The sequence below is a fragment of the Alosa pseudoharengus genome, unplaced genomic scaffold (genome assembly GCF_046254945.1).
Source record: "Alosa pseudoharengus isolate Yale_2024_CS ecotype anadromous, Long Island Sound unplaced genomic scaffold, YU_APseudo_1.1 YU_APseudo_1.1_scf_1, whole genome shotgun sequence".
Taxonomy (NCBI): domain Eukaryota; kingdom Metazoa; phylum Chordata; class Actinopteri; order Clupeiformes; family Clupeidae; genus Alosa; species Alosa pseudoharengus.
The window spans coordinates 1,071,781-1,097,731 of record NW_027468564.1 but is presented as its reverse complement, the minus strand read 5'-3'; the positions used below and the strand labels follow the sequence as shown (position 1 = coordinate 1,097,731).

General features: G+C 41.3%; 2 protein-coding genes across 3 annotated transcripts in view; both read right to left on the bottom strand.

Moving 5' to 3' along the window:
- The window catches only part of LOC143119761 (NACHT, LRR and PYD domains-containing protein 3-like), a 203,447-nt gene that overhangs the window by 109,086 nt on the left and 68,410 nt on the right, over window positions 1-25,951 (bottom strand). The gene's annotated exons all lie outside the window — the stretch shown is intronic.
- LOC143119735 (NACHT, LRR and PYD domains-containing protein 3-like) overlaps window positions 1-25,951 on the bottom strand; it is a 58,571-nt gene that overhangs the window by 17,327 nt on the left and 15,293 nt on the right. The window contains exons 2-7 of one of the 2 annotated variants that reach the window (XM_076281327.1): window positions 15,247-15,518; window positions 11,437-11,474; window positions 9,044-10,823; window positions 8,623-8,799; window positions 7,841-8,014; window positions 6,292-6,462 (exon numbers count right to left, since the gene is read on the bottom strand). In XM_076281327.1, coding sequence (XP_076137442.1) covers window positions 6,292-6,462; window positions 7,841-8,014; window positions 8,623-8,799; window positions 9,044-10,823; window positions 11,437-11,474; window positions 15,247-15,509 — 2,603 coding nt within the window. In that variant the 5' untranslated portion in view covers window positions 15,510-15,518. The remainder of the gene's footprint in view (window positions 1-6,291; window positions 6,463-7,840; window positions 8,015-8,622; window positions 8,800-9,043; window positions 10,824-11,436; window positions 11,475-15,246; window positions 15,519-25,951) is intronic. The other variant, XM_076281328.1, reaches the window with a different exon arrangement.

Below are 25,951 nucleotides of genomic sequence, written 5' to 3'. Positions count from 1 at the left end.
AGAGAGGGCCAGAGAATCGGAGTATGTCAGCAACTGTAATAGCCTTGAATATTAATCCATTACATTTTGTCATAGGCTATTGCAATCTAACACCATTGTAAGCAGTGTTTATTTTATATTGCCATCATGACATATCGATAAAATGTATTTCAACATGGAAATAGCTTAAATTAAATAATACTAACAAAAAGTCTTTAAAGCAACACCAAAGAGTTTTTTGTACCTTAAGATAATGTTTCCAAAATCGTTTCAGTGGTACATCAACTCGTAACAGGGTGAACGCCACTTCTGCATTGGCTTCGCAACGCTCTATCGGCTATAACCGCACTATGCAAGATTGGGTAGCGGATCTGTAGTTCGATGGAATGAGACATAAGAAACTACAAATTTGACTTTCATCAGATTCTGATGTCGCAATACATCATACTTTCATAAAATCATGCAACTCTACCTTGTCTGTGGACATGGTTATTTGCAAACACGGTGCTGGTAAACAAATAGCGTGCGTGCAACAGAGAAAAGTGCTTTGGTGTTGCTTTAAAGCATTCCCAAAAATATGTTTTATTCAAAATGTTGAACTGTCTTTGCATACACAGCTAACAAGTTGTGAACAAGCAATATCCTACAAATAATTGAAAGTTCTCAAACTATGAGAGTTTTATGAAGTGCTGGAAAAACTGGAGAACTGTGTGGGGCAATTCCACGGAAAATTTACTTTTTGTCACATCCATAACGCCAGTGAAATGCCTTGGAATTTGTATGATGTGAATGATAACATTCATTTTTTGTGCATTTTTTCTCATGTACATTCTTCAGCCAAAAATAGCAAATGCTCAAATTTCATGTAATCATTCACATCATACCATACCATCACATTTTATTGGCATTATGGATGTCACATAAAACATAGTTTTCCATAGAATTTCCCTGTGAGTTCTGCTGTCTTTGTATTCATTTGAATGAGTGAAAGAAAATAGTCCCAGAAATATGACTTCAATATAGTTAGGACTATTAAAACAAATTTTAGAATACCTTGAGTACTGATGCAGTCAGCATAGGCCTATTATCTTACTAATCTATATCTTACATTGTTTGCAGGTAGGACTACATTCCATTCAACTCAAAAAAGCACCAAAACAACCACCAGTGGACAAAAAGGTATTACAAGTGTACTGTTAAGCCTCTTTATAGAGGATGAATGGGGGAAATTACAAAGGTTATAGTTTGACGGTGTGCCCTGATAAATAGCAAAAAACAAATCAAGAGACCCTTAACCAACAGTGCAGAGATCATTCACATGCACACCATGACACACATTTTTCCTTGTTGTCTCTGGTACTGGCTTATCTGTACATGCTATGATAATAAGATGGCAGCAGAGTTTAGCCAGTTAGAGCCGGAAATTGGTCAGATTGACATGTAGTTGTTCGGCAGAAAAAATATATAATATCCAGTGGAAGATATGATACATTCATTAATTAATTAATTAATTAAATAACATTAAATATGCTTGTATGCTTGTTGCACAACATTTACAATATGTTATCATGACAACTCAAATAAACATAGCCTATAAAACATTTTTTATTTCAAGTTTGCTCTAGCAGTGTAGGCTTTTATTCTATGAAGTCGGGCCACAAGTACGCAGGAATTCTTGGAGTGGCAGCTGTGTTCCAGTGACTCTGATTGATTAAGGATGGCTTCAAGGTATTTATTGGGACTATTCCTATTAGGAGGGTAGTCCAGGGCAACTAAATGGATGTCGCCACCATCCATCTAAAACTTTCAGTAAGGCTCTGTAGGCCACTCTCAGGTGAACCTTCATGACCGTTCATCACAGCTGTTGCTTCGTTAGAAGGCTACCAGGTCTGTGGGGAGGGGCCGCTGGGAGTGAGAGTGTGGGGCTGAGATCACACAGAACTGAACTGATAGCCTATAAACAACAATATGATGCCTGTTTCTAAGCTCACTGGGAATTCTCCCAACTCTGGCGATTGGAAGAGCCAGATGAACATGGCACATGGAAGAGCACAGAGGAACGTGGATGTTTGTAGAGGAAGATCGATATTGTAACACCTATTTTCTGGAGTTTGTGAAGGTATATTTTGTTTGCTACCCACACATCTTTTGAGTTGGATTGAATGTTTTGCATTGGACTATTACTTAAAGACTTCTCTGAAATAAAACTTCTGTTTGCTCGGCTTCACGTTTTGGCAGTTCTCTGCTATACATCCCACCTGCTTCAAAGAAAAAACCCTGTCATGATATCAATGATAGCTTCAGCGAAAGTTCTACTAGGAAGACTCGTAGTGTAGCTTACTCCTCCCATGCTTACACGGAGCCAATCTTAGCTTTGCCTACTTTCGGGAAAGCCCTGCAATCTGATCATTCACTCATTCAATCAGCGCTAGCCTATAGGAATTCAGTGGGCTCTTTAAATATGTACCACCTAACACTGCTTCTGCTTCTCAGTACGCTGACTTTGACGTCTACTGGAGGGGGGTCATCCCTCCGTCTTCACAAATCTCCCGAAGGCCAGCGCTTTCGAGGATATCTCCTCTTGTAGCACGGCTTAAAACTAGCCTTCCTAATCCCAGCACTTATTTCCTGTCTAGAACTGACTCTTGACTGTGTAAAACCGGCACTCACTGATGCACTTTTCGTTATTGTGCTCTACCTTCTAAATTGTTTTCAATTTCACTTGCATTGTGGGAGAATTGTTTTAGCTTTAACCTGTTTGCCGTCACGTTGGTCTAGGTTGCCCTAGACGCTGGTTTCCCAGCTCACTGTCCAGGTTGCCTTGGACGCCGGTTGCCCGGCTCATGACGCTCGTCTAGGTTGCCCTAGACGCTGGTTGCCCAGTTTGGTCCAGGTGGCCCTGGATGCCGGTTGCCCGGCCGTCATGTCTGTCTAGGTTGCCCTAGACGCTGGTTGCCCAGCTCACTGTCCAGGTTGCCTTGGACGCCGGTTGCCCGGCTCATGACGCTCGTCTAGGTTGCCCTAGACGCTGGTTGCCCAGTTTGGTCCAGGTGGCCCTGGATGCCGGTTGCCCGGCCGTCATGTCTGTCTAGGTTGCCCTAGACGCTGGTTGCCCAGCTCACTGTCCAGGTTGCCTTGGACGCCGGTTGCCCGGCTCATGACGCTCGTCTAGGTTGCCCTAGACGCTGGTTGCCCAGTTTGGTCCAGGTGGCCCTGGATGCCGGTTGCCCGGCCGTCATGTCTGTCTAGGTTGCCCTGGACGCTGGTTGCCCAGCTCATAGTTCAGGATAACGCTATACGGTCAATGTTAACTGCCTGATTCCGGACTTCGACGCAATTGGATGACACTACGTCTGTCATCTGTTTAGATCGCCTCTGGCCCGCTATATCAGCTACACAGATATATTGGTTCCCCGCGATGCAAGGGGCAAAAGTTACGTGCATCATACTCCTTGCCAGACTCGAGTGTCTCCCTGAGCAAACGCTTCCGTGAGAACTCTGGATTCCCAGGGTACATTGTCAGTCGCTTTGATTAAAAATGTCCCGGCCACATGGAATGTCCCATGAATGCACACCCCTCCACTCACTCAGGGGCCAGTGCTTGGCGCATGACTAATATAATTTCTGCATCCAGTTGGGCGATATGTATTGCTTATTCTCTCCTCATTGCTACTTTTACTCATTGTCTCTCCAGCAGCCAGTTCTAAACTGTACTATCCTGCCACAGTGGTGCAGCTGGTATAGCGAGCTCGCTCAGCTCCTCTGCACTCTGAGATGAGTAAGCACCATGGTGGTACCCCAGCACTCATCTGTTCGTTGTCTTGTCATATTTCAGTTACATATGTTTCTTCCTCCTGTCACATACAGGCATGGATTGTCCTGAGAAGTCCTTTGTCTACGTCGCAAGGTCATGCTTCCCTCGCATTACTGATGCTGCTCATCTTATTTTGGGGGGCTTTCCAAGAGCAGGTGCTAAGGTGTAGCTCACACGCATCCATCTTGGCCTTGGGTCTGCAGCTCAATGCATTCATCTCACTCTAGCCGCTGCAGGTGAGCTATCGAACCAGAACACACATCTGGCTTCACAAGCACTAGTCTTCTACAAAACTAGTCATAATGCTCATCTATGCTAAATATTAAACCACATGACTTCGATGCGAATATACTCAAGCACCCATATCAACTAACTCATTGCTCCGGCCCCAAGCATCTGCAACCACAAGCTCTATTCCCCTGCATTGATCCTGAGTACTGTACATCATGTTTAACCTTTTAACCCTAACCATGTTTTGCTTCCCTGGTCCCCGTTCACTACCTTAAACTACGGCTCACACTTTACCTGATTTTCAGCAGCCATCTAGCTAACGTGCTGCTTAAATGTAACCTCTCTCCAAAGAGGTTCACTTCTCACTCATTCCGCATCGGCGCAGCCAAGACTGCCGGCCAAAAAGGGCTATCCACGTCATCCATCAGGATGCATCAAACTAACTCCTCTTGACATTTTCGATGCTCAGAAGTTGCTCTCCCATGTTAACTCAGGTACCTCATTTTACCTTCACAAATCCTGGTGGCGGTGGTTAAATTCTGGCATTCGCCTTGCACTAATCGCTGAAACGTATTGGGGCCCAGCATGCCGGTAGCTTGTGGTGATTTAGTCTCAGCCATGGGCATGTTGCCCTTTTCACTGGTTGCCCAGCTCGTTCGACGCTTATGGTTCAGGTCACTTCTCGCCGGTCGCCCGGCTCGTGATGCATGTCTAGGTTGCCCTAGACACTGGTTGCCCAGTTTGGTCCAGGTGGCCCTGGATGCCGGTTGCCCGGCCGTCATGTCTGTCTAGGTTGCCCTAGACGCTGGTTGCCCAGCTCATGGTTCAGGTCGCGTCGTACGCCGGTTGCCCGGCTCGTGACGCTCGTCTAGGTTGCCCTAGACGCTGGTTGCCCAGTTCGGTCCAGGTTGCCCTGGATGCCGGTCGCCCGGCCGTCACGTTGGTCTAGGTTGCCCTAGACGCTGGTTGCCCAGCTAATGGTCAGGGTGGCTTGGACGCCGGTAGCCCGGCACGTCTCGTGGTCTAGGTTGCCCTAGACGCTGGTTGCCCAGCTCGCATAAGCACTAAAGTCCAGGTTGCTCTGGATGCCGGTGGCCTGGCTCGTCACGATGTACTAGCTTGCTAGTCACTGGGCGCCCAGATCGTGAAGTGCTTATGGTCCAGGTTGCCCTGGACGCCGGTTGCCCGGCCGCCGCATTGGTCTAGGTTGCCCTAGACGCTGGTTGCCCAGCTCGTCAAGCTTCTAAATCCCACTAAAGCGAAAGCATGCTGCGGGCCCCACTACAACTCTAGGTTTATGGTTAACACCTTGCTACCTTAAAATTCTGTCGGCGTCCTGGCACAACGTCATCACCCCGGCCCAGTCATGCTGTTTAATTCATCTTGTATGTATACTAATGTCTCTGCTCCTCTCAGAACCAGATTACTGAGTCACCGCCCTGGCGGTCATCACTCATCCTTTTGGGGGTAGGCTCCCCGCCCCTGCCTTCATCCATCGGCAGGAGACGAGATCCGCTCATCGCTGGACGGATCCGAGACGGGGCTTACGCCAAAGATTGTTACCTATTCAGGACTCTATCACGCTTGTATCCAAGCCGTTCCATTACTCATTAAATTGTTAACTGATTCTATTCTGTCTACTGAGTCTTTCTGGTAGAAATGATAGCTTCAGCGAAAGTTCTACTAGGAAGACTCGTAGTGTAGCTTACTCCTCCCATGCTTACACGGAGCCAATCTTAGCTTTGCCTACTTTCGGGAAAGCCCTGCAATCTGATCATTCACTCATTCAATCAGCGCTAGCCTATAGGAATTCAGTGGGCTCTTTAAATATGTACCACCTAACACTGCTTCTGCTTCTCAGTACGCTGACTTTGACGTCCCCTCCACCTCCCCTCCAGCCACCTCTGCCAGCAGTCCACGTCCATCGGGAACGGTCTGCCTACCACATCATCTTCCTTCAGCCACCGCCACCAGTTGGTCCCCGTCTCGTCGTGGGGGGTAAGCTCCCCGCCCCTGCCTTCATCCATCGGCAGGAGACGAGATCCGCTCATCGCTGGACGGATCCGAGACGGGGCCTACGCCAAAGATTGTTACCTATTCAGGACTCTATCACGCTTGTATCCAAGCCGTTCCATTACTCATTAAATTGTTAACTGATTCTATTCTGTCTACTGAGTCTTTCTGGTAGAACACATATTATTAACAAGAAAGATTAAGTACACAAACAAATACAAAATTATATCAGGAAATGCATGGTCTGCACCAACCTTAATGTCTGCAGTTTGCAGTCGGGACTAGATAGTCCCTTAGAGAGAAGCTTAACTCCAGAATCCCCCAGATCATTTTCACCTAAGTCCAGCTTTATGAGGGCGTTTGTTGACAGCAGAACGGACACCACAATCTCACAGGAATTATGTGTGATCTTACAATCAGCAAGTCTGCAAAAGAGTTTGACAATATTATATGACAAAATACTATGCAAGGTGTTTGGATACTAGATGTAAAAAAAGGGTTTTACCAATTTTTAGGTCTGCAGTATGCAGTGGCAATTATAGTCTGATAGACAGAAGCTGAACTCCAGAATGTGACACGTTGTATAATTTTACAAAACGTTACACGTCCTTTCAAGTTCACAAAAAAAAAACAGGTGCTGATACAGTAACTCCATCTGTAGGAGTTGGTGTGATGACCCTAAAGTAATTTAACAACAGCAAATAAGGCTTTGTCTCAGATGGCATACTTCTGCACTTCCAATACCTAATTTGAGTGCATGAGCGCATTCACACTGAAAATTCCGACGACACAAAGTGCCCTGCTAGTCCCCGGAGGGAACTCATAACGGCTGAGTGTGGAACGGTGGACACTTTTCACCCTCAACAGACGCCATCTTGGCTACATAGCGGAATCTGGAGCATCAATGTAGCTCAAACAAACAAGATCTGGCAAAAGGGCATTATGAGAATGTAAAGACTCAATGCTCTTAAAGTGACAATGCACCATTTAAGTAAAACAGCATTTCTTCATAAATTAATGTATAAAAACTCACAGTAATGGTCTGTAAATTACAGTGTCACTGTAAACGCGATGCTGCAAATGTTTACTTTTTTGGAGGACAATGACAACTGGTAGCATAGACATACTGATAGCTGTAATTAAGCCTGAATGACACATATTTATGTGGAAAGACAGTAGCCCTACGTGGCGATGAGCAACTGAGCCAGGCAGTCGACGGCCGTCGGATGGACAGCCGTTCTGGACTTTTCCCAAACGCACACATTGCCAGTCCACCATTGCAATGATGTGTATATTTTATCTCTGCCATGTAGCATGGCCACACAATAAGCCTTAAGGGCATTAAGTAAGGAAAACGGAATGTTTTGTGCCGTCTGCAAAGGGCTAATAAATGTATCATAACTTTTGAACAAAAGGTGACAAATTGATTCTGTTTTTCTGCTGTTCTGTAGAGGATACAATTGTGAATCTGTCATACATTCTAGGTTTTTGTCCATTTTCAACAGAAATGTGTGTGTGTGTGTGGGGGGGTCTTGGCAAACTGATATTTCTGTGTTTTGGGGGTTTGAATTTTGAAGAGATTACATTAGTATATGGTATGTGTCATTTCAAAGGGCTATGTCTCAAAATGGAATGTTCCGTGCAGTCAGTGTTATTTCACAATTACATGCAGTGAGTGACTCACACAACAGTGACGGTAACTAGATATTACATCATCACTATACCCTCCAATACAATCCCAATATTAAGTAGCCTACAGTTATAGCTGTTTTGACCTCATCATATTGTAACCACATCACTAACCTCAGTGTTTCCAGCTTGCAGTTAGTATGCTTCAGCCCAACAGACAGCAACCTCACTCCAGAATCCATCAGAGAATTAGAACTCATATCCAGCTCTTTCAACAGGGAGTGTTCGGACTGAAGAGCAGATGTTAGGACCTCACAGGATTCCTCTGTGAGACCACAACCAACCAATCTACAGTAACATGTAGGAGATTGGTTATTGCTAATGATCTACATTTAATGAGATATTACATAACATCACCAATACAACACTAGTATTAAGTAGCTTGCAGTTACTATGTGGTATAATGGTGTGGTATAATACACAAATGTATATAGGTTTGTCATTTACTGAAATATTTAGTTTAACAGTGCATATGTGCTATGAGGAAATGGTTCCCTTCATCCGAAGTCTCCCTCTGTGGAAATGTCCAGAGTGAGAAGACTCTTTGCTGTAGGGTTAGGGTCAGTCTGATTCTCTTCACCCCAAGGACACAAACATACCTAGGCCATTAGAAGGCTAAAGGATCTCGTCACATCCTTATCTCTGTTAATACTAACTGGATGGATGGATCATTGTGGGGGGGGGGGGTCTCTTGTGATTTTCCATGTGTGTGTGTTAAGGGTATAAGAACTGGCTTCACCCACATATGTGTGGGATTGTTACTTGACATTTGCTGTGGGTAACATGCTCCCGGTATCGAGAATAAAGCTGCAGTCTCACACCAGTTGTCTTGGAGTAATTTTAACCACAACTATTTTATTGACCTCATCATATTGTAACGTAACCACATCACTAACCTCAGTGTTTCCAGCCTGCAGTTAGCATGCTTCAGCCCAACAGACAGCAACATCTCCACTCCAGAATCCTCCAGAAGATTAAAGCTCAGGTCCAGTTCTTTCAACAGGAAGTTTTTGGACTGAAGAGCAGATGTTAGGACCTCACAGGATTCCTCTTTAAGCTCACAACCAACCAATCTGCAGTAACATAACACATGTAGCAGATTGGTTATTGCTAATGATCTAAATTTAACGAGATATTGCATCACCACTAGTCTCGCAATCACCAGACCAAAAATTGCCTGCAGATCAGGCTGGGTTTACCCTGTCTACATCACCACTATACCTCAATACAACACCAGTATTAAGTAGCTATTTTGTTGCTCTGTAGTATATTATAATTTAGATTCAAATGCATGACAGAGCTGCTATTCTTACTCACCGTGCTTTCCTACAAGCCTTCACCACTATAAGCAGTCTCCTACGACCCTCATTTGATGACTTGTACTTAGCCAGGTCAAGCTCATCCAGTGTTTCCTCTGACACCAGAAGCATGTAGGCCAGACTTGAACATTGGGCAGGTGAGAGCTCTTTTCCAGAGTCTATGTACTGCTGAATCTCCTGATGAAGGGAATTGTCCTTCATCTCCAATAAACAGAGCAACAGATTCATGCATCTTTCAGGGACTTCTGTGTCCTCACTCAAAATTATTTTGATATTCTCGGCTGTTTCCTTGAGACTGTCTGAACTGCTCTCCGTGCGTGTCAGAAGACCTTGTAGGAGTTTCTGGTTGGACTCAAGTGAGATGCCCAAGAGGAAGCGAAGGAAAAGGTCCAGATGTCCATCTTCCTTCTGCATGGATTTATCTATTGCAGTTCTTAAAAACTTAGTCATGGAAAGGTTGGAAGGGGATTCTCGTGAGATAAATTGTCTCAGGGCTCCTATGTTCTTAGTCACAAAGGAGTGAAACACAAACAACGCAGCCAGAAACTCCTGAATGCTCAGATGCACAAAGCAATAAACTTTATGTTGGTCAACAGCACACTCACTCGTGAAGAACTCAGAGCACATACCAGAGTACAATGTAATGTCTTCTTCATTGATGCCACACTCTTTCAAACTGTCTTCATAAAACAAGATATTACCCTTCAGCAGTTCTTTATATGCTAGTTCAGATAATTTCAAAATAGCGTCTTTGTTGAACTCCAGACGTTTTTTAGCATCTCGTTCAAAACCTTTGCCATATTTCTGGCCCTTCCTATTTGTCTCCGTGAGCAAGAAATAGATATAGACCTCAGTCAGTGTTTGAGGCAAGTCACTTGTACTGGTAAGACTGATCATTTTCAGAAGCACAGACGCTAAGATCCAGCAGAAGACAGGGATGTGGCACATGATGTAGAGGCTCTTTGACCTTTTAATGTGAGCGATGGCTGTGTCCGCTTTTGCTGGATTCTCAATCTTCTTCTTGAAGTATTCATCCTTCTGTTGGTCATTGAATCCTTGTACTTCTGTCCACCTGTCTATGTATTTAGGAGGGATCATTTTGACAGCAGCTGGTCGGGAGGTTATCCAAATAAGCGCATTAGGCAGTAGATTGCCTTTGATGAGATTGGATATCAAAACATCCACTGATGCAGTCTTCAAGGGATCATGTATGTATTTGCTCTGTTCTACATTCAGGGAGAGTTTGATCTCATCCAGACCATCAAAGATCAATATGATCTTCGACTTTCTGAACATTTGTGGATTCATGACCTTTTCATCCAGTTCCAGATGAAAGTCAAGGAGGAGTTGGTGGAGAGTGTATGAATCATTCATCAAGTTTAACTGGCGGAATGGAAGTGCAAATATGAAATCAACATCCTGATGGGTCCCTCCTTCTGCCCAGTCCAGAATGAACTTCTGCACACATACAGATTTTCCGATGCCAGCAATACCCGTGGTCATCACAGTTCGAATTTTCTCTTGATCTGGTAAACACTTAAAGATGTCATTACAGTTGATTTTGTCTTCATTTGCCCTTTGGGATTTTGATTGTGTCCTGCAAACCTCATGTTCCTTATTCACCCCTTCACTCTCTCCCTTTGTGATGTAGAGCTCTGTGTAGATCTTACTCAGGAGTGTTTTGTTCTTCCCATCCTCAAGACACTCATGAATCTCACCAAACTTCTCTATCATCCACTTCTTGTGTTTTGCTTTGACTTCCTGCAGAATTGCATCTACTGGAAAAAAAGAAGCATAACAAGAAATCAATCCACTGTACTCAGCTTATTCATACATACATTTTTGCATGACATATACATTTACTGTATGCACTTACCTTCAAACTGTGTATATTTTAATTTATGATGAGTGATGATTCATGGAAAAAATTTGAATTTATGACCATAATGATCATAATTATGATTCATTATTATATTAGTTATACATAACTAGTGCATCATAATTATGCTGTACATATTTTAGAAGTGTGTCATTATAAAAGTTTAACCATCTTTCTTATTTGCTCCCTCTCAAACAAAAAGTAAAAAGAAAAAGTTTCATAAGAAATCATTTAAGTGCACTCAGTGAGAAGTATTCAGACATGAGGTACAGGTAGGTGTAGAATGTGTTAAACTATTCAGACATGAGGTACAGGTAGGTGTAGAATGTGTTAAAGTACTCAGACATGAGGTACAGGTAGGTGTAGAATGTGTTAAACTATTCAGACATGAGGTACAGGTAGGTGTAGAATGTGTTAAAGTACTCAGACATGAGGTACAGGTACGTGTAGAATGTGTTAAAGTATTCAGACATGAGGTACAGGTATAGGTGTAGAATGTGTTAAAGTCTCACCATCTCTCTCTCTTGACTCTGCAACATCCCTGGAGAAACTGTAAGAAGAACACAATGCAAATTCATTATAAATGCATTTAAATTATACACTTAAATACATACAACATAATATTCTCAGAGTCCTGGGGAAATACTGTTGTGTATAGTGTGTGTGTGTGTGTGTGTGTGTGTGTGTGTGTGTGTGTGTGTAGGCCAAGAGTGGTTAATCGGGAGCTTCGGGAGGATTCCCGGTGGGTCGTTAACATTTTGGGCCTGTCTGAATATTGTGAGCTTAAGTGTAGCCTATTGTTTCCGAAGTTCATTTGCTTCTCCCTCGCAGCACTTCAGCCTGGCCTCTGCTGTTGCAGTTTCCCAAATATTAACAAAGTAGCTCAAGCTATTCGGAAGTTGCAACCAAGTCTATATCTGCAATAATTTAGGGGAGTAAATGAGCGGCCCCTCCTCCAGTGGCATGAGTGGTACGGCCCTGACGAACTCTTATGTGGGCAGGGGAGACGTGTAGTAGGCCTAATAATAATTAATTTTACTGTAAGGTAGTAACCCCAGATCTCAAAATCCCTCGAAAATAAAATATCATTACAATGTGTGTTGGGTCCTCCTTACATGGAAGATCTAACATTCAGTTTCAGTGAGCAAGTTGCACCCCCCCCCCCCCCCCACCCACCCCGAAAGGGCCGCTGGACCTTGTAATTTCCCAGTAAAATTAAGTGTATTAACTCCGGCTCTGTGTGTGTGTGTGTGTGTATATTCATAAGAGTACTGAAGAAATACCGTTGTGTATGGTGTGTGTGTGTGTGTGTGTGTGTGTGTGTGAGTGTGTATGGTGTGTGTGTGAGTGTGTATGGTGCAGTGGTGGACGAAGTACACAAATCCTGTTCTTGAGTGAAAGTAGAGATACACATGGTGAAATGTTACTCCAGTAAAAGTAAAAGTCCTCCTTTTACATTTCCACTTGAGTGGAAGTACAAAAGTACTTGCCTTCAAATGTACTTAAGTATCGAAAGTAAAAGTCCTGAAATGTATTATGATAAATACAGTTGCATTTACTATTGTTGAAATGATTCGGCACAGACATAGGCATTCATTGAGCCTTTCTCCTCCATTCAAGGACAAAATCAGCTAATGATTGTTGTATGTAGAAAGAACTTAAAAGAACTAAAAACTATTGTGATATCTTATCTTAGATACTTCAAAGTAACCACATTTTTCTTTGTTGAATGCTTTACACTTTCGGACCAAATCAAGATGTTCCCTTTTGTGTTTGATAGTGTCAGATTGTCTATCATTGTCTATCATTTGCTCAATGTCGTCAAGAGGCTAGTTATGGTAACATCAATATAAGTATAAGTATATATATACTCTTTTGATCCCGTGAGGGAAATTTGGTCTCTGGAGGTGGGGGGGGTTGCAAATTTCTCCTTTGGGAGACAATTTAAGGACTATCTTATCTAATCTTATCTTACCTTGTATTATATCTTATCTTATTACAGTATGTAATAATCAAGGCTTTGAACCGGTTCACAGAACGAAAACGAAAACCAGAAACTTTTTATGTTTTGCTAGGAAGAGAAACAAAACCAGAAACTTTAAATTTTGTTATGTTCCAGAACAGAATCGTTTATCTAAAATAATGGTAACCGGTTAACCCTTAGAACCCGATTGACGCAAAGTGCGTCAAAAAACACACCCTTTCTTCTCTGTTACATTGCTCCGGAACGGTTCATCGCAGCGAGATGAAACCTTTATTGCACGACAGAGCAGAAGTGGGGCTTTCCAACGAGACTACACACTTGTCTGTACGATCAAGTATGAAAATTAAAAAAAATCATGAAATTAAATCAAATTGCATCATATTTACAGTCTATACTTCTCTGCGTTCACCTGCACACACATTACTCTAGTTTGAATGACTCGCGAACCCGTGATCACATCGATATGGCAAGCATATCAGATGAAAGAGGGGGCACAGGGCTATCCATTGGTACCATGTTTATCGACCCTTCTGGCTTATAAAACCAGAAGAAGTGACTGCAAAATAATAACGTCATGTACACAAACCAACGCTGCACACTCATTACTCTCGTTTGAATTACTCGCGGACCCGTGATCGCTAAGATATGCCACGCATGTCAGATGAAAGAGGAGACTCAGAGCTATCATTTGATACCAAGTACATCCTTCTGGGTTATAAAACAGACGAAGTGACAGCAAAATCATTTTTATATAGCTGGACTTACCCCACGTTTTTGTCTGTTCTTGTGGCAAAGCATGTTTATAATCCAATGCTATCATGTGTTTCTCTATGGCAAAGCATGTTCATATTCCGGTTTTGAGATCCTAGCAAATTCCTGCATGGCATCCAATTCAAGGCTCACATTGCATCCCAATTTGTTCAACAAATAAACACCTTTTTTGCCTTTACTTTGTTCATGGCAATGCAGTAAAAAGTTGAGAATTATTATGACTGCATACACACAGGCACGCAGGCTAACACGCAACCTCAGGTCAAGTCAGGTCAGATCAGTTCGTGTCACAGATATGGAGCGCAGAAAGGTCATTTTTCATCACTAAATAAAAAATGGCATTTATTTCCGTAAATCACACAGCAAATATTTCTGTAAATTGCTCAGCCCCAGAGTATCCCTCCAACATGGCAATTATATTGCCCGATTCAGGACAGTCTGCCCTACACACACATGAAATGCATGTAGAGCTGTGAGCTTGCTGTGGTGAGATACATGTCGAAATATAATAATTTTTATAATACACTTTTTATATTTTAATTCTTTAAAAATAAAAATAAAATCAATGCTAGTATTAATACATGAAATGATGGCAGATCTGAATAGCCTAGACTCTCCTGAAAAAAACAATATATAATATATGTGTGTGGCACTTACAATGACCAGAATAAATCCTTATGAATAAAGGTAGTGAAAATGCCCTAAAAACAGCTTAGGGTTCTAAGGGTTAATACCATTATTTTTTTCATTCTTTGACAAGATTTCTGTGCAATATGACTTGGTGAGGTTCACTTCCCGTCATTTACTCATCGGGATAAATGTAATAGAGAAGTCTGCCGCCAACAAGTAGCCTAATCAAGATCGTATCCCAAGCTGTAGCCTGTCTCTCAAGCTCAATCATAAGAGGTAAATATTGTACCAAGTATTTCACAAATGTTTGGTTTTAAATATTCTATCTATTTAGGCTATGAATTTCCCATGCATTGTTGAAAAAATCTGCTTAGTCAAGCTAACAAAAATATAGCTAAATAATGTTGGACAGCTAGTATTGACAGTACCTTGCCAATAAATGACATGGCAAACATTTTCCTTGTCTTAATTCATGTATAATACTGAAAAAAATGTAGGCATGTCAGAATTACAGTTATGCCGCATAATGTAGCCTATAGAGCTTTTTTAATATTTGATGATAAGATAGAGAGTTAAGGAAAATTATGTAGATTAACAATTTAATTTTAAAGTCCTAATGATCAGACTACTTATTTGTATGTCCCGCAGCTGACATGGAACGTTATTAATTTAACTTTATTTTTGTTGTTCTAACCGGTTCAGGAACGTGAAAAACCGGAAAATGTTAAAATACTGTTTCTGTTCGGAACGAACCAATTGGAAAAAAATTCTGGTTCAAAGCCCTGCTAATAATAATTCATTTTACTGTAAGGTAATAACCCCGGACCACTTGCACTTGTAATTTCCTGGCAAATGAAAGTGTCCCGCTCAGGACGTGTGTGTGTGTGTGTGTGTGTGTGTGTGTGTGTGTGTGTGTGTGTGAGTTGTGTATATCTACCTCTCTTCTAGTTTGTCAGCAAGGTCGTTGAGGTTCATCTTCCTCAGGATGGTCAGAGTCATTTTCACTGAGCGCTCCCCCCCATAGGCCTCCTTCATCATAGATGCAACATCAGTAGCATCCTTGTCCTCCAGCTTTCCTTTGGAGATGGGCTTTAACTCCTCCACCGTCCTCTCAGACAGGTACGTCCTGAACCGCTTCAGGTCTGCAGACCCCAACTTATCCAGAGTTTCGAAGAGCAGGTCCAGAGAGTTCTCAGCCATGACGCTCACCTGTCATAAAGACACATACAGATAGTTGGTCTCTGAGGGATCAGATCAATACTGATCTTGTATCTCTATATTTATAGATTATTTGTATCAAAGAATAGAACAGTTTTAAACTAGGCATATTATGAACAATGCACATATCCATTACATTAATACACAGAATTAGATGTTATAATCCCTTGTATCAAAATCCAAGGTAAAAACACATTCAGAAGCGCCTATTCAAATTAACTTATAAAAAAGCACGCTAACCACAAATCTGCCAACAAATGGTCACAAACACAAGACAAATGGCCCATCCAACAGCAGTATATAGTATGCGGCATGTCATTGGGGTTATCAAGTGGGCACCCTCATTCGCCGATGTTTCGTTAAGTTAGGCCCACAACACCTCATGAAGGCTTAACAGTGAAACCAGCGTCATGGAGACACTCCCCTCCATGCTGTCACCATATTACCACATTGTCATTGTCACAGTCATTACCATTGCAAGCGCCTCTGATTGATTAATCACCACTATGTGGATACTGTTTTTAGAATTGATTTAGATTAAGTGTTAGTATAATTTGTACTTTTGTAAATTGTATTTTAGTATATTTTTATATATTGTATTAAGTGTCAGTTAGTATAATTTGTATTTTAGTATATTTAGCATATTCTTTATCTTGTACTGTCCTTATTATATTGCTTAGTTGTGTTTTTATATTATATACTTTAATTACTCTTTCTGCTGTTAGAGAATGTGTTTGTGTTGTATGTATGCTGCTGAGACCTTGAATTTCCCCTGGGGATCAATAAAGTATCTATCTATCCATCTATCTATCATTGAAATATCCAATACCCAAATTACTCTTAACCAACCACCATCAACCTAGGCACAGTCCATCACAAACACAAAACAAATGAGCCAGTTAGCTTGCCCACCAGGAAGGGTAACTTCTCCTTACCCACAACCATTCGCTTGCTCGTTCTGCTGCCAAGGACATGTTACTAACCAAGGACATGTTACCACCTGCCTTAGATTTCGTCGGAGGTGGGCACAAATACATCAAAAACTATTTTGTTATAAATTACAAATACTGGCTCATGAAATGTAACAAAATAAAATACAAAATACTGATGTGAAAAATGCATTTAATTAAAATACAAGTAATTAGTAATTTGGAAATACAAAAATACCCACGCAATAATCATTGTATACTAACAAGGCATATTATTGAAAATGTATCCCCAAAAGACAAGAAATACTATTTTTGATTGGCTGGCAGGGGCTATTAATTCTGTACATTGGGGCACCTATGAAGTAGATCTGGTAAAAAATGTAATCAATGATTGAACTCACAAGCAGGCTTCACAACAGTGGAATCAACTGTAACAAAGCAAACTACCCACCATCATTTTCCGTAATCAATGAAAGTAGTACAACAAATTGAACAGGTTGGCCTCTTTTTAAACTGAACTACATTTCCCTTGTTGTGCTATAAATGCATGCCTACTGGCAACATGGGGGATGAACAGAATAACAATCTATAAGGTGTCCCAATATACGGAATTAATTCACTTGGGAGAGAATTCCACTCTCGGGAGGTCTTTGTCTCCTCCATTATTTCTGCATATCAGGACATCTCAGCGGATGTTACTCCTTACATAAACTCTCATGTCAAATCCAAGTTTTAATACTGTCCTGCAGTAAGAATGAACATCAGCTATTAGGTACTCAAGGTCATGGGGTCAAAGGCCGTGGTCCTAATTCTCCCTCAGTATATTATCTGTATCGTTTTAAATTTTTAGTCTTGTAGCACTTAACACACCTGACAAATCAAACTCCTAGTTACTTTTTAATTTCTTTCAACTTCCTGACATGTTCTAAGGGGTTTTAAGTTGTCTACAGGGTGACAAAAAACAAACAAATTGAGTTTACACCCGTGTTGTCCTTACAGAAGGGTGATAAAATTGACCATTTTGGCTCCCTCAATTGACTTTTCTTTTCATTTTTTTCAACTTTACAAATGTTCAGAGGGGATCGTAATAGAAGAAAGTTGGATCTAACACTTTTAAGTTGGTCACAATGTGGCATACCACAGCAAGAAAAATGGAAAATGGGTAAACATTTCATGCTTTTCTTCCAAAAAGATAATGAAATGTTTAGGTCAACTTTACAGTTGAATATAGGGAATTGCCCAGAGGATATCTCCAGGCACCCAGCCTATTCTTAAAACCAGATTCACCAAGATTCTGGCCTTTGGCTTTATGATAAGCATTGCCTATTGTCATGGTTATAGCGGGTAGTATATTTAATTGAGTGATGACATTTTGGCTTATTTGAGAAGTATTTAAGTAGTTGAAATACTCAGATACAATCCCTCAAAGTATTTTGTTACAAACTACATTTAAGTTTTTCCAATCCTGCAAAATACAAACGACAAAATATGCTAAAGTAATTAAATATGTATTTTAAATACATATAATTAAAGTACTGCCCATGTCTGGACTTCGTCCACAAATGCCTAATTCAGACAGCAAGCCAATAGCAGACCTAGCCACAAACACTCGTGTGCCGATTTCAATAGGCCTTAATCGTGCACTCCAACCTCGCTTGGCTGCCTCCTCTGCATTTTCAGTGTATTTCGCTCTATTCAGCTCATTGGCCTCTTCCGCTCTGTCTTCCCAAGGAACTGTAAGTTCAATGAAGTAAACTATCTTCTCTGAATCCAACCACAGAAGTAAGTCATGTCGTAGTTTAGTACTCACTATATGTGGAGGTACCGCCATCATATGTGTCCCTAGCTTGTCTGCAAGGCCCCCAAACATTAACAAGTCAGATTTTCAATTACAAATATCAGTTGGGAATGATAAAGAACTGCCTATAAAGCTAGTAGAAAATGTGTTATGTCATACAGACAACATAATTTAGTTGTATAAATAAAATTGTCTGTAGTTGTCTGTAGTGTCTCAGCTAGCTGGTAAATCAAATATGGCTGACGCTGAATAAAAGGCTGGTGGCTCATGTCCAGGAGCTGTAAAGGAACTTACTGGAAATCAGCACTAGAGAACCACTAAGCCTGAAGTGTAACATGCTCTCTACGTCTACTGAATCACAGCTGAAAATGTATTCATTCAAGCTCTACATAAAACATTGGACTTTAACATTAAGTTGATGTTATATAGTCAAGTCACCAGAAGCCTACTTCACTTAAGTGAACATATTAGTCTATTGACATACTCCAATATTTAGATAGACCTGTATGGTTTGTGAACTAAATACATGAGTAGGAATCACCAGACCCTGTTGTTGATGGCTTTCAAATGGAGCACAGTGTTCCAGTGCAGCTTAGTAACTGATTTACAGTTGGATCTTGTTGTCTACAAGCACCTTATCTCCTCCCTGACTCTTATCATGAGCACAGATCTCACTGGCAGAATATGCTGATATGAGAGACTACTACATGAGGCACCATGCTCTCTCTGCAACAGAGTTAGAAATGTAGTTTAGTGTTTATGTGATTTTCGCCGTAATTAAGCAGATTTATTGAGATTGGTGTGTTTGGGGCCTCCTTTGGAGAAACAGTGTAGGGGAGATCGAGGCTGGTTGGAACACTTTTCACTCTCGGCTATATTTCTCCGTCTTACATTGAAATTTGCGTTGAAATTGTCAAATTGTGATTAACTGAAAGCTTGGGATCTCAGCTACAAAATGTATACATTCAATGTCAACAAATTATCCCTTGTTTTGAATTATATATGATTAAAGTGGTGTTGTGCACGTGTGCCAACCTGCCCCATGCACGGGTTTGGTTGGCACATGTAGTCGGGGTTGGTTGGAACACCTATGTTATAGTCCTTTGCAGTACCCCTTTTGCTTTTGTTTGAAGTGCTCATCTATATCACTGCCTGTAGGGCTTTGCTGATGTCTTTCCTGTGTGTTTTTCTTCAGTAGGGCCCACCGTCAAGACCAATTTGGTCCCTACCGATTTTTTTTTTTACTTCAAATGTTTAAAAATGTCTGAAATGCTTCCAAATGTAAAACTATGTTCAGTAATTACAATAACAATGCTAAAATAAAGATTGATGATGTTTTTATGTGTAAAATACAAAGTTTATAGATTTGTCACAAAATAGCCATAGTGAATGTATGTGCAACCAACCCCAAAATCAGTGTGCCAACCTGCCCCGCCCACATTAGGTCAAACTTTTTTGCACAAATGCTGTTAGCCTGCTAATATCAGTCACCTCAGATTTTCAAACTTCATTTTAAGATATAGATGAGTCTCCTAGCAATCAATTATAATGAATATTTTTTGTATATCCCTAACTATTACCCTTCTAGGATGTATTTAGTGGGAGGTGCATATTCTAAGTTTTGACACTACAAAATTAAAATGTTGTTCTCACCTAAAGGGTTAATGACCTGGAGACCAGTTACATACGTGAGTTTACTACATACCCAATCTCTCGGTGCAGCTATCACAAGAGTTACACAAGTCAGACTACGTGCCTATGTTACATCTACGTCCCCTGAGCCTGCGCAGAAAGCCTCGTCGACCAACAGGAAACGGTTGAAATTTGTTTCACCCGCCTCGACTGACGTCTATGTGATGACTCTGTCCATATCTTTTACTGTCTATGGTTTTATGTACGCCAGTGCCTGAAGGCATGTTTTGTTTTAACTTTCCTAAAGACTAGATGTGACCAGGGGCGATTCTAGACCTAGAGCTTTGCTGGGGCACAGGCCCCCAACTCCCAATACATAAAAAAAAAAAAAAAAAAAACTGTGCGCGCAATATGAAATAAATGGCTAGCCTGATTTGGACCATCACATATCTCCCCTAGGTCACAGACATCCTCCTCCATACTCTGAATAGTTTTACGTCTAGCCTCCATCATGTTCTCATCCGTTTCTTGCCTGTCTCTCTCCTCCTCCTCCCCCTGCCTGGTACTGGACTGCCCAGCCTGTGCTCTTTCTCCCCTCTCTTCTCCCTCTCTTTGACCTTCTTCTCCTCCTCCTTCAGCACTCTCTCCCTCAATTGTTGTAGCAGCCACTATCCAGCAACATCCAAACACATAGGCATAAGTAGGCCTATACTCACTGCATGAATTTAATAGGCTTTCCTACTAACACAAGGGAAGCTTATTTTTAGTCAAAATTGAGATATACTTCCCTCCTAGGCAAGGGTCCTATAGACATCCTGGCAATACTGCAGTTCTTTGTAGCTTAAATAGCCTACTAAAGCCTTCATACTGACTTTTGGTGATCATTTGCAAATGTAGCATATAATAATCTACACAGATGGCTATCTGATTATGTGTATTATTAGATAGATAGATAGATAAAAACTTTATTGATCCCCAAGGGGAAATTCAGGGGGGTCTCGGTAGCATATAGACATCACAAACAACATGCACTTACAGCAGAAATGGTAAATATAAGTATAAGTATAAACATATAACCAAACTCCACTGTACAATAGAGACAGTAGGAGATAAGAAAAACTAACAAAACTAAATACTAAATATACTATATAAATTAAATGTAAAAAATCCAGTGTGCTTGAGGGTGATCAAGCATGAGACGCTTGTAGTGACAGGGCCTGTAGTTCTGTGTGCATGGTGAGGTGCTCAAGAGAGTGAGTGTCATGGTGAAGGTGCAAAAGTAGTCCAACAGTAGTCCTGTAGTTCTGTGTGTATGGTAAGGTGCTCAAGAGAGTGAGTGTCATGGTGAAGGTAAAAAAAGTAGTCCAACAGTAGTCCTTTAGTTATGTGTGCATGGTAAGGTGGTCAAGAGAGTGAGTGTCATGGTGAAGGTGCAAAAAGTAGTCCAACATTAGTCCAACTGCAAAAATAAGGTCTAGAGACCAGCATAAATAATATGGACAAATAGGAGAGCAAAGTATAATGTAGACAAGGTAATATAAAAAACTATAGGCTACATTTGCAAATGCAGCAATTAAACCATTGATCAAATCACAGCACTGGCTATTACCAGCATAAATGTTAATGTTACCGTTAATGTGGGCAAAATTATCATACCTCCCTCATCCTCCTCATCTCTCCTCACTGTTCCTCTCCCTCTGCCTCTGTTCAGGAAGAATTTTCTGATGTCCATCTCTATATAGTTTATCAGAAGGCTATGTTTAGTTTTACAGTAGGACAGCTTCACAAACAGTATAGGCTACTTTTACAGGACTCTCTCTACAGTAAATCCGTATTAATTGTCCGCATGTGTGCATGCAGCCTACGCATGGTGTGTGTGTGTGTGAGTGAGAAAGCACAAGCAGGTAAACTGTTGCTAAATTTAGGCTACAATGACGCTAAGCATTGAAAAACAGATGCTAGTTATGTGGGCAACACTCTCTAACAGCGATCAACTTGTCATTTTTTCTGTCAAACAAGTTGTGAATTTGTTGTAACTTTAAACAGGGGACGACTTACTCTGTGCTCAAAGTGATGTAATGAGCTCCAGCGGATTCCACAGTGTATGTGTGTGCAGTAGCCTACAACGAAACACTCGGAAGAATCATGTGAACGATTTTCATTGGTTGTTGCGTTCAATCTTACCTAGCTACAGAGGTGCTATTTCCTGATTGGCTATTATGGCCCCTTTCTTTATTCCTTGTTTTTTTTTGGCTGGTAAGTGAAAGGCTCGAGCCATGAGTTAAAGCAGGCACGGAGATGCGCTCATGAATGCCGTTTCCAGCTAGAGCCGCGCTAGAATTTTACTGGGGCACTGGAGACTTTTACTAAGGCACGTGCCCCAGTGAATAAGGTCTAGTGACGCCCCTGGATGTGACAGTGGTGCGTAAACATTAGAAAAAAAAAAGAAAAAAAAATTGTTTAAGCACCGCTATCACATCTAGTTCCATTGATTACATTTGAAGCTAATTGATGCAGCAGACGCTCTGCAAACGGAACACTACAGTTACGTGCCCGGTGAAGCTTCCCTCTTAGGAACATGTTGTACGGGGTCACATGACATTGGATAGACAGAAAATCAGCACAAGGACAATATTCAACCCTTGAGTCAAAACAGCTGCAAAACATTATTTTCTGTCCCTGGCTACCATTCATAAAGTTGTCTAAGTCTAAGGGCTGAGCTTCACCAGACACATCACTGATTTTGTGTACATACCATACAATATTCTTTATATGATTTTGTTAAGAGCATGTTTCTATGCATAAATTAAGATTAACAAACCTTTTATTTTCATTTTCACCCTATCCAATTCCATTTTACAACAAAATAATTAAAGGCACCCACCTTGAGATTGTTTTAACCACCGAAGATATATTCTACCTGTTCTGGCTGATACCTGTTTCAGAGTGAACTTTGTGTTCCTGCAAGAAGCTGTTAGCCCATGCTTCAGTGTTGAGGTTGTTTCCTTAAAGACAGAAGTGTGTTCATAAACACGTCGGTTCCAGGCAAGGCTAATCAGGTAAGTTTTTTTGTTATGTGCAGGTTCAGTGAACCACATTTCCTGGAATGCACTAGGCATGAGAAATGTACACGTGAGGAGATGAAGGCCTATTGAGACGTGACTCCACTGAAGTTTGCAGCAAAGTCCACCCATAGCAGTGCCAGTGTATTATTTTTATGCACTACACAACATAACAGTAAGTTCATTTATAGAGCACAAATCTAACACACCCGTCTGGGGCCCGTGTGGGCTGGTTTTGGGCTTACAAATGGGCCCCATCTGGGCTACCAGCTAATTTTGTCCTCGGGTTCCATGGTGGCCCTACTTGGGTTAGCCCAGATGGGCTGCTGATGGCCTTCATGTAGGGCCCACAAGGGTAACCTAATGCTTATCTCACACTACAGGATAATCCGCCTGATTTTGGGCACAATTTATACATAATTGGGTAGAGTTTTGCGTGTGGCTGTCTAATAAACCCCCAAAACTGCTTAGTGTTCCCCTATTGCTGGATTCAATCAGAACGCTTGTTTATTACACCTACTCCTGGCAATGTGAATGTCTCTATAATATAGCTAGCAAGACCATAATCGGGTAGCAAAGAAAAAGAGCTGGACAGGACAGCTGGATTAGCTGTGACAGGTGAGGTAAAGTTAAGTGCTAATGTTTACCAAATATAAATTTCCTTTGTGATAAGGAAAGCTTATTACCTATCACGACACATACTACCTCCATTGTTGAACGTTTATAACCAGCGTCTCCAGATGACTAGGCCTACTTTTTTTAAACGGCAAGAAGCAGGACGTATGTAACAAAAAACGTTTTAGCGTAGAAACCGTGTAACAATGCTTAGTACGCATTTAAAAGGCAGCAGATTTACAGTTTCGAACAGAGCTATAGTCACATTTAACTTCTGAAACCTCTGGGATGGTTATCTTTATTAAAATCCTGTGTGTGTGTGATCCTCCATTGTTTTCAAATCTTGTAGTGTGTGCGTGTTTCCGATCAAAGAGAAGATCATCGGTTGAGATTATCTTTATGTGTGTGATGCCACCCAATTTTAAAATCGTAAAAGATCTTGTAGTTTGAGACAGGTAAGTTTTGCCGAACCATCTGGGGCCCGTAAAGGCTGTTTGTGGGCTGAGAAGTGGGCCCCAACTGGGTAGCCCAGATGGAGCAGCTAATTTTGTCCTCAGTTTCCATGGTGGCCCTACATAGTCTAGGTCAATTTTTAAAAGAAATTAACCCTGAAGGCAAATCATGTTAATTTTTTGGCATACAACATTTTTAGGGGTTTTGAAGGGTGCTGAATTCAAATCTTCTGTATGCCAGGCTCAAAAATGTCCCATAATGCCTCAAAATGGAGAAATCCAATATGGCCGCCGCCACCAGGTCAAAATCTAATTAAGCACTTATCTTTTGGACTGTGCAAGGTAAAAAACCTGAATGTAATGTGCTTAGGTTTTCACATATAGGGAATTCAATGCCATGCTCAGATTTAAGATCAAGACTAAAGAAAATGCTTGAAATTAATGTACATGGTTAAAATTGTTGTCTCGGATAATGAATAATTCATGAAAAAAGAGGACCATAAAACAGGTTGATGGCTTTCTGAAGTATTTACTTGAAACATGTTTAGAAACAAAGTTGATTACCATATTTTAACTATCTATTTATATTATTTATCTGTATTTTAACAATTTATTTAGTATTTGAATAAAATGTTTGAAACTCTAAAAAAAGCTAAATGCCGAACTGTTACTACTAGATTTGCCTACTAATGAAATATTGTACCTGAGGCTATTGTTTTGATGTCCAGTGTGCTGTGATGACATGTTTGCCCATCCCACCCCTACCCTTACTCCTACACACACAAATACCCATATGTAACCCTGAATGAGGCCACGCCCTCTACCTATACACTGAGGAGGCGCTTGTGAATTATATCGCTCCCGTCACATGATGCTCAGCAGTAACAGGCAAACTATAACATAATATCATAACAATTTGTTTAGGACCATGTAATACGTCTGTAATAGCATGTGAAGATTGTTATGTGAGGATTATGTATAGGCTAACTAAATAATTAATATATAAGAAACTAAAAACACGTTAGCTAGTTAGCATTTGTGAATAGGAAGAAGCTAACTAGAGCCTCCACTCTCCAGGATGTGGGCCCCCTCTTGACAAGATGTCGCCCACAGCATTCAAGGCCCCCGGCACATGAACTACTTTGAAAGAGCTGCACTGCAAAACATGAATTCTAACCAAGTGTTATTGATCTTATATTAAGATTAAAAAATCAATTTGTATTGTTTTTAGTATGAAAAGACTTACCAGGAGGCAAAACAAATTTGCTCAACGCATTGGCAGACAAACTTGCTTGTTTTTAGGACAAATTTGCTTAACGCACTGGCAGACAAATTTGCTTGTTTTCAAGATGAGATGTCTTAAAATAAGTCAATTGCATATATGTGCAATAAAACACATATATGCAAAATGCGGCCTTTTTTCTTTCATGGTTAGAGTCTGCCACGGAGTCTAATCAGATCCATCGCAGTGTGCAAGTGGACATCATTCCAGATCCGTTTCGGATTCGCTGCAGAGTAAGTTTGCTATCTGGGTAAAGTCTAGAGACATACGCATGGAGCTCTTACTCTTCAAAGAGACACAGCTAATCATTTCAATTGCATCACACAGGGATGGATTACTGCACGGGCCTACCGGGCCCAGGCCCAGGGGCCCAAGTGGTCAGGGGGCCCTGAAGCCCAAGCCTTTGCATGGAATCATTGCCTCAATATCAACACATCAAGATGTAGGCTATGAATCTGATTGAATTTAGTATTGGCCATCCCCAAAATGCACCAGAATACAGGAAATCACATCATACAAATTAAAAATGTTCTGGAGAAGGACCCCCAAACCCCCCCTCCCACATATACGACAATAAGTGGGTGGGGGGCCCTTAATACATCTGGGCCCAGGGGCCCGAAAGTTCATAATCCGCCCATGGCATCACACGTTGCT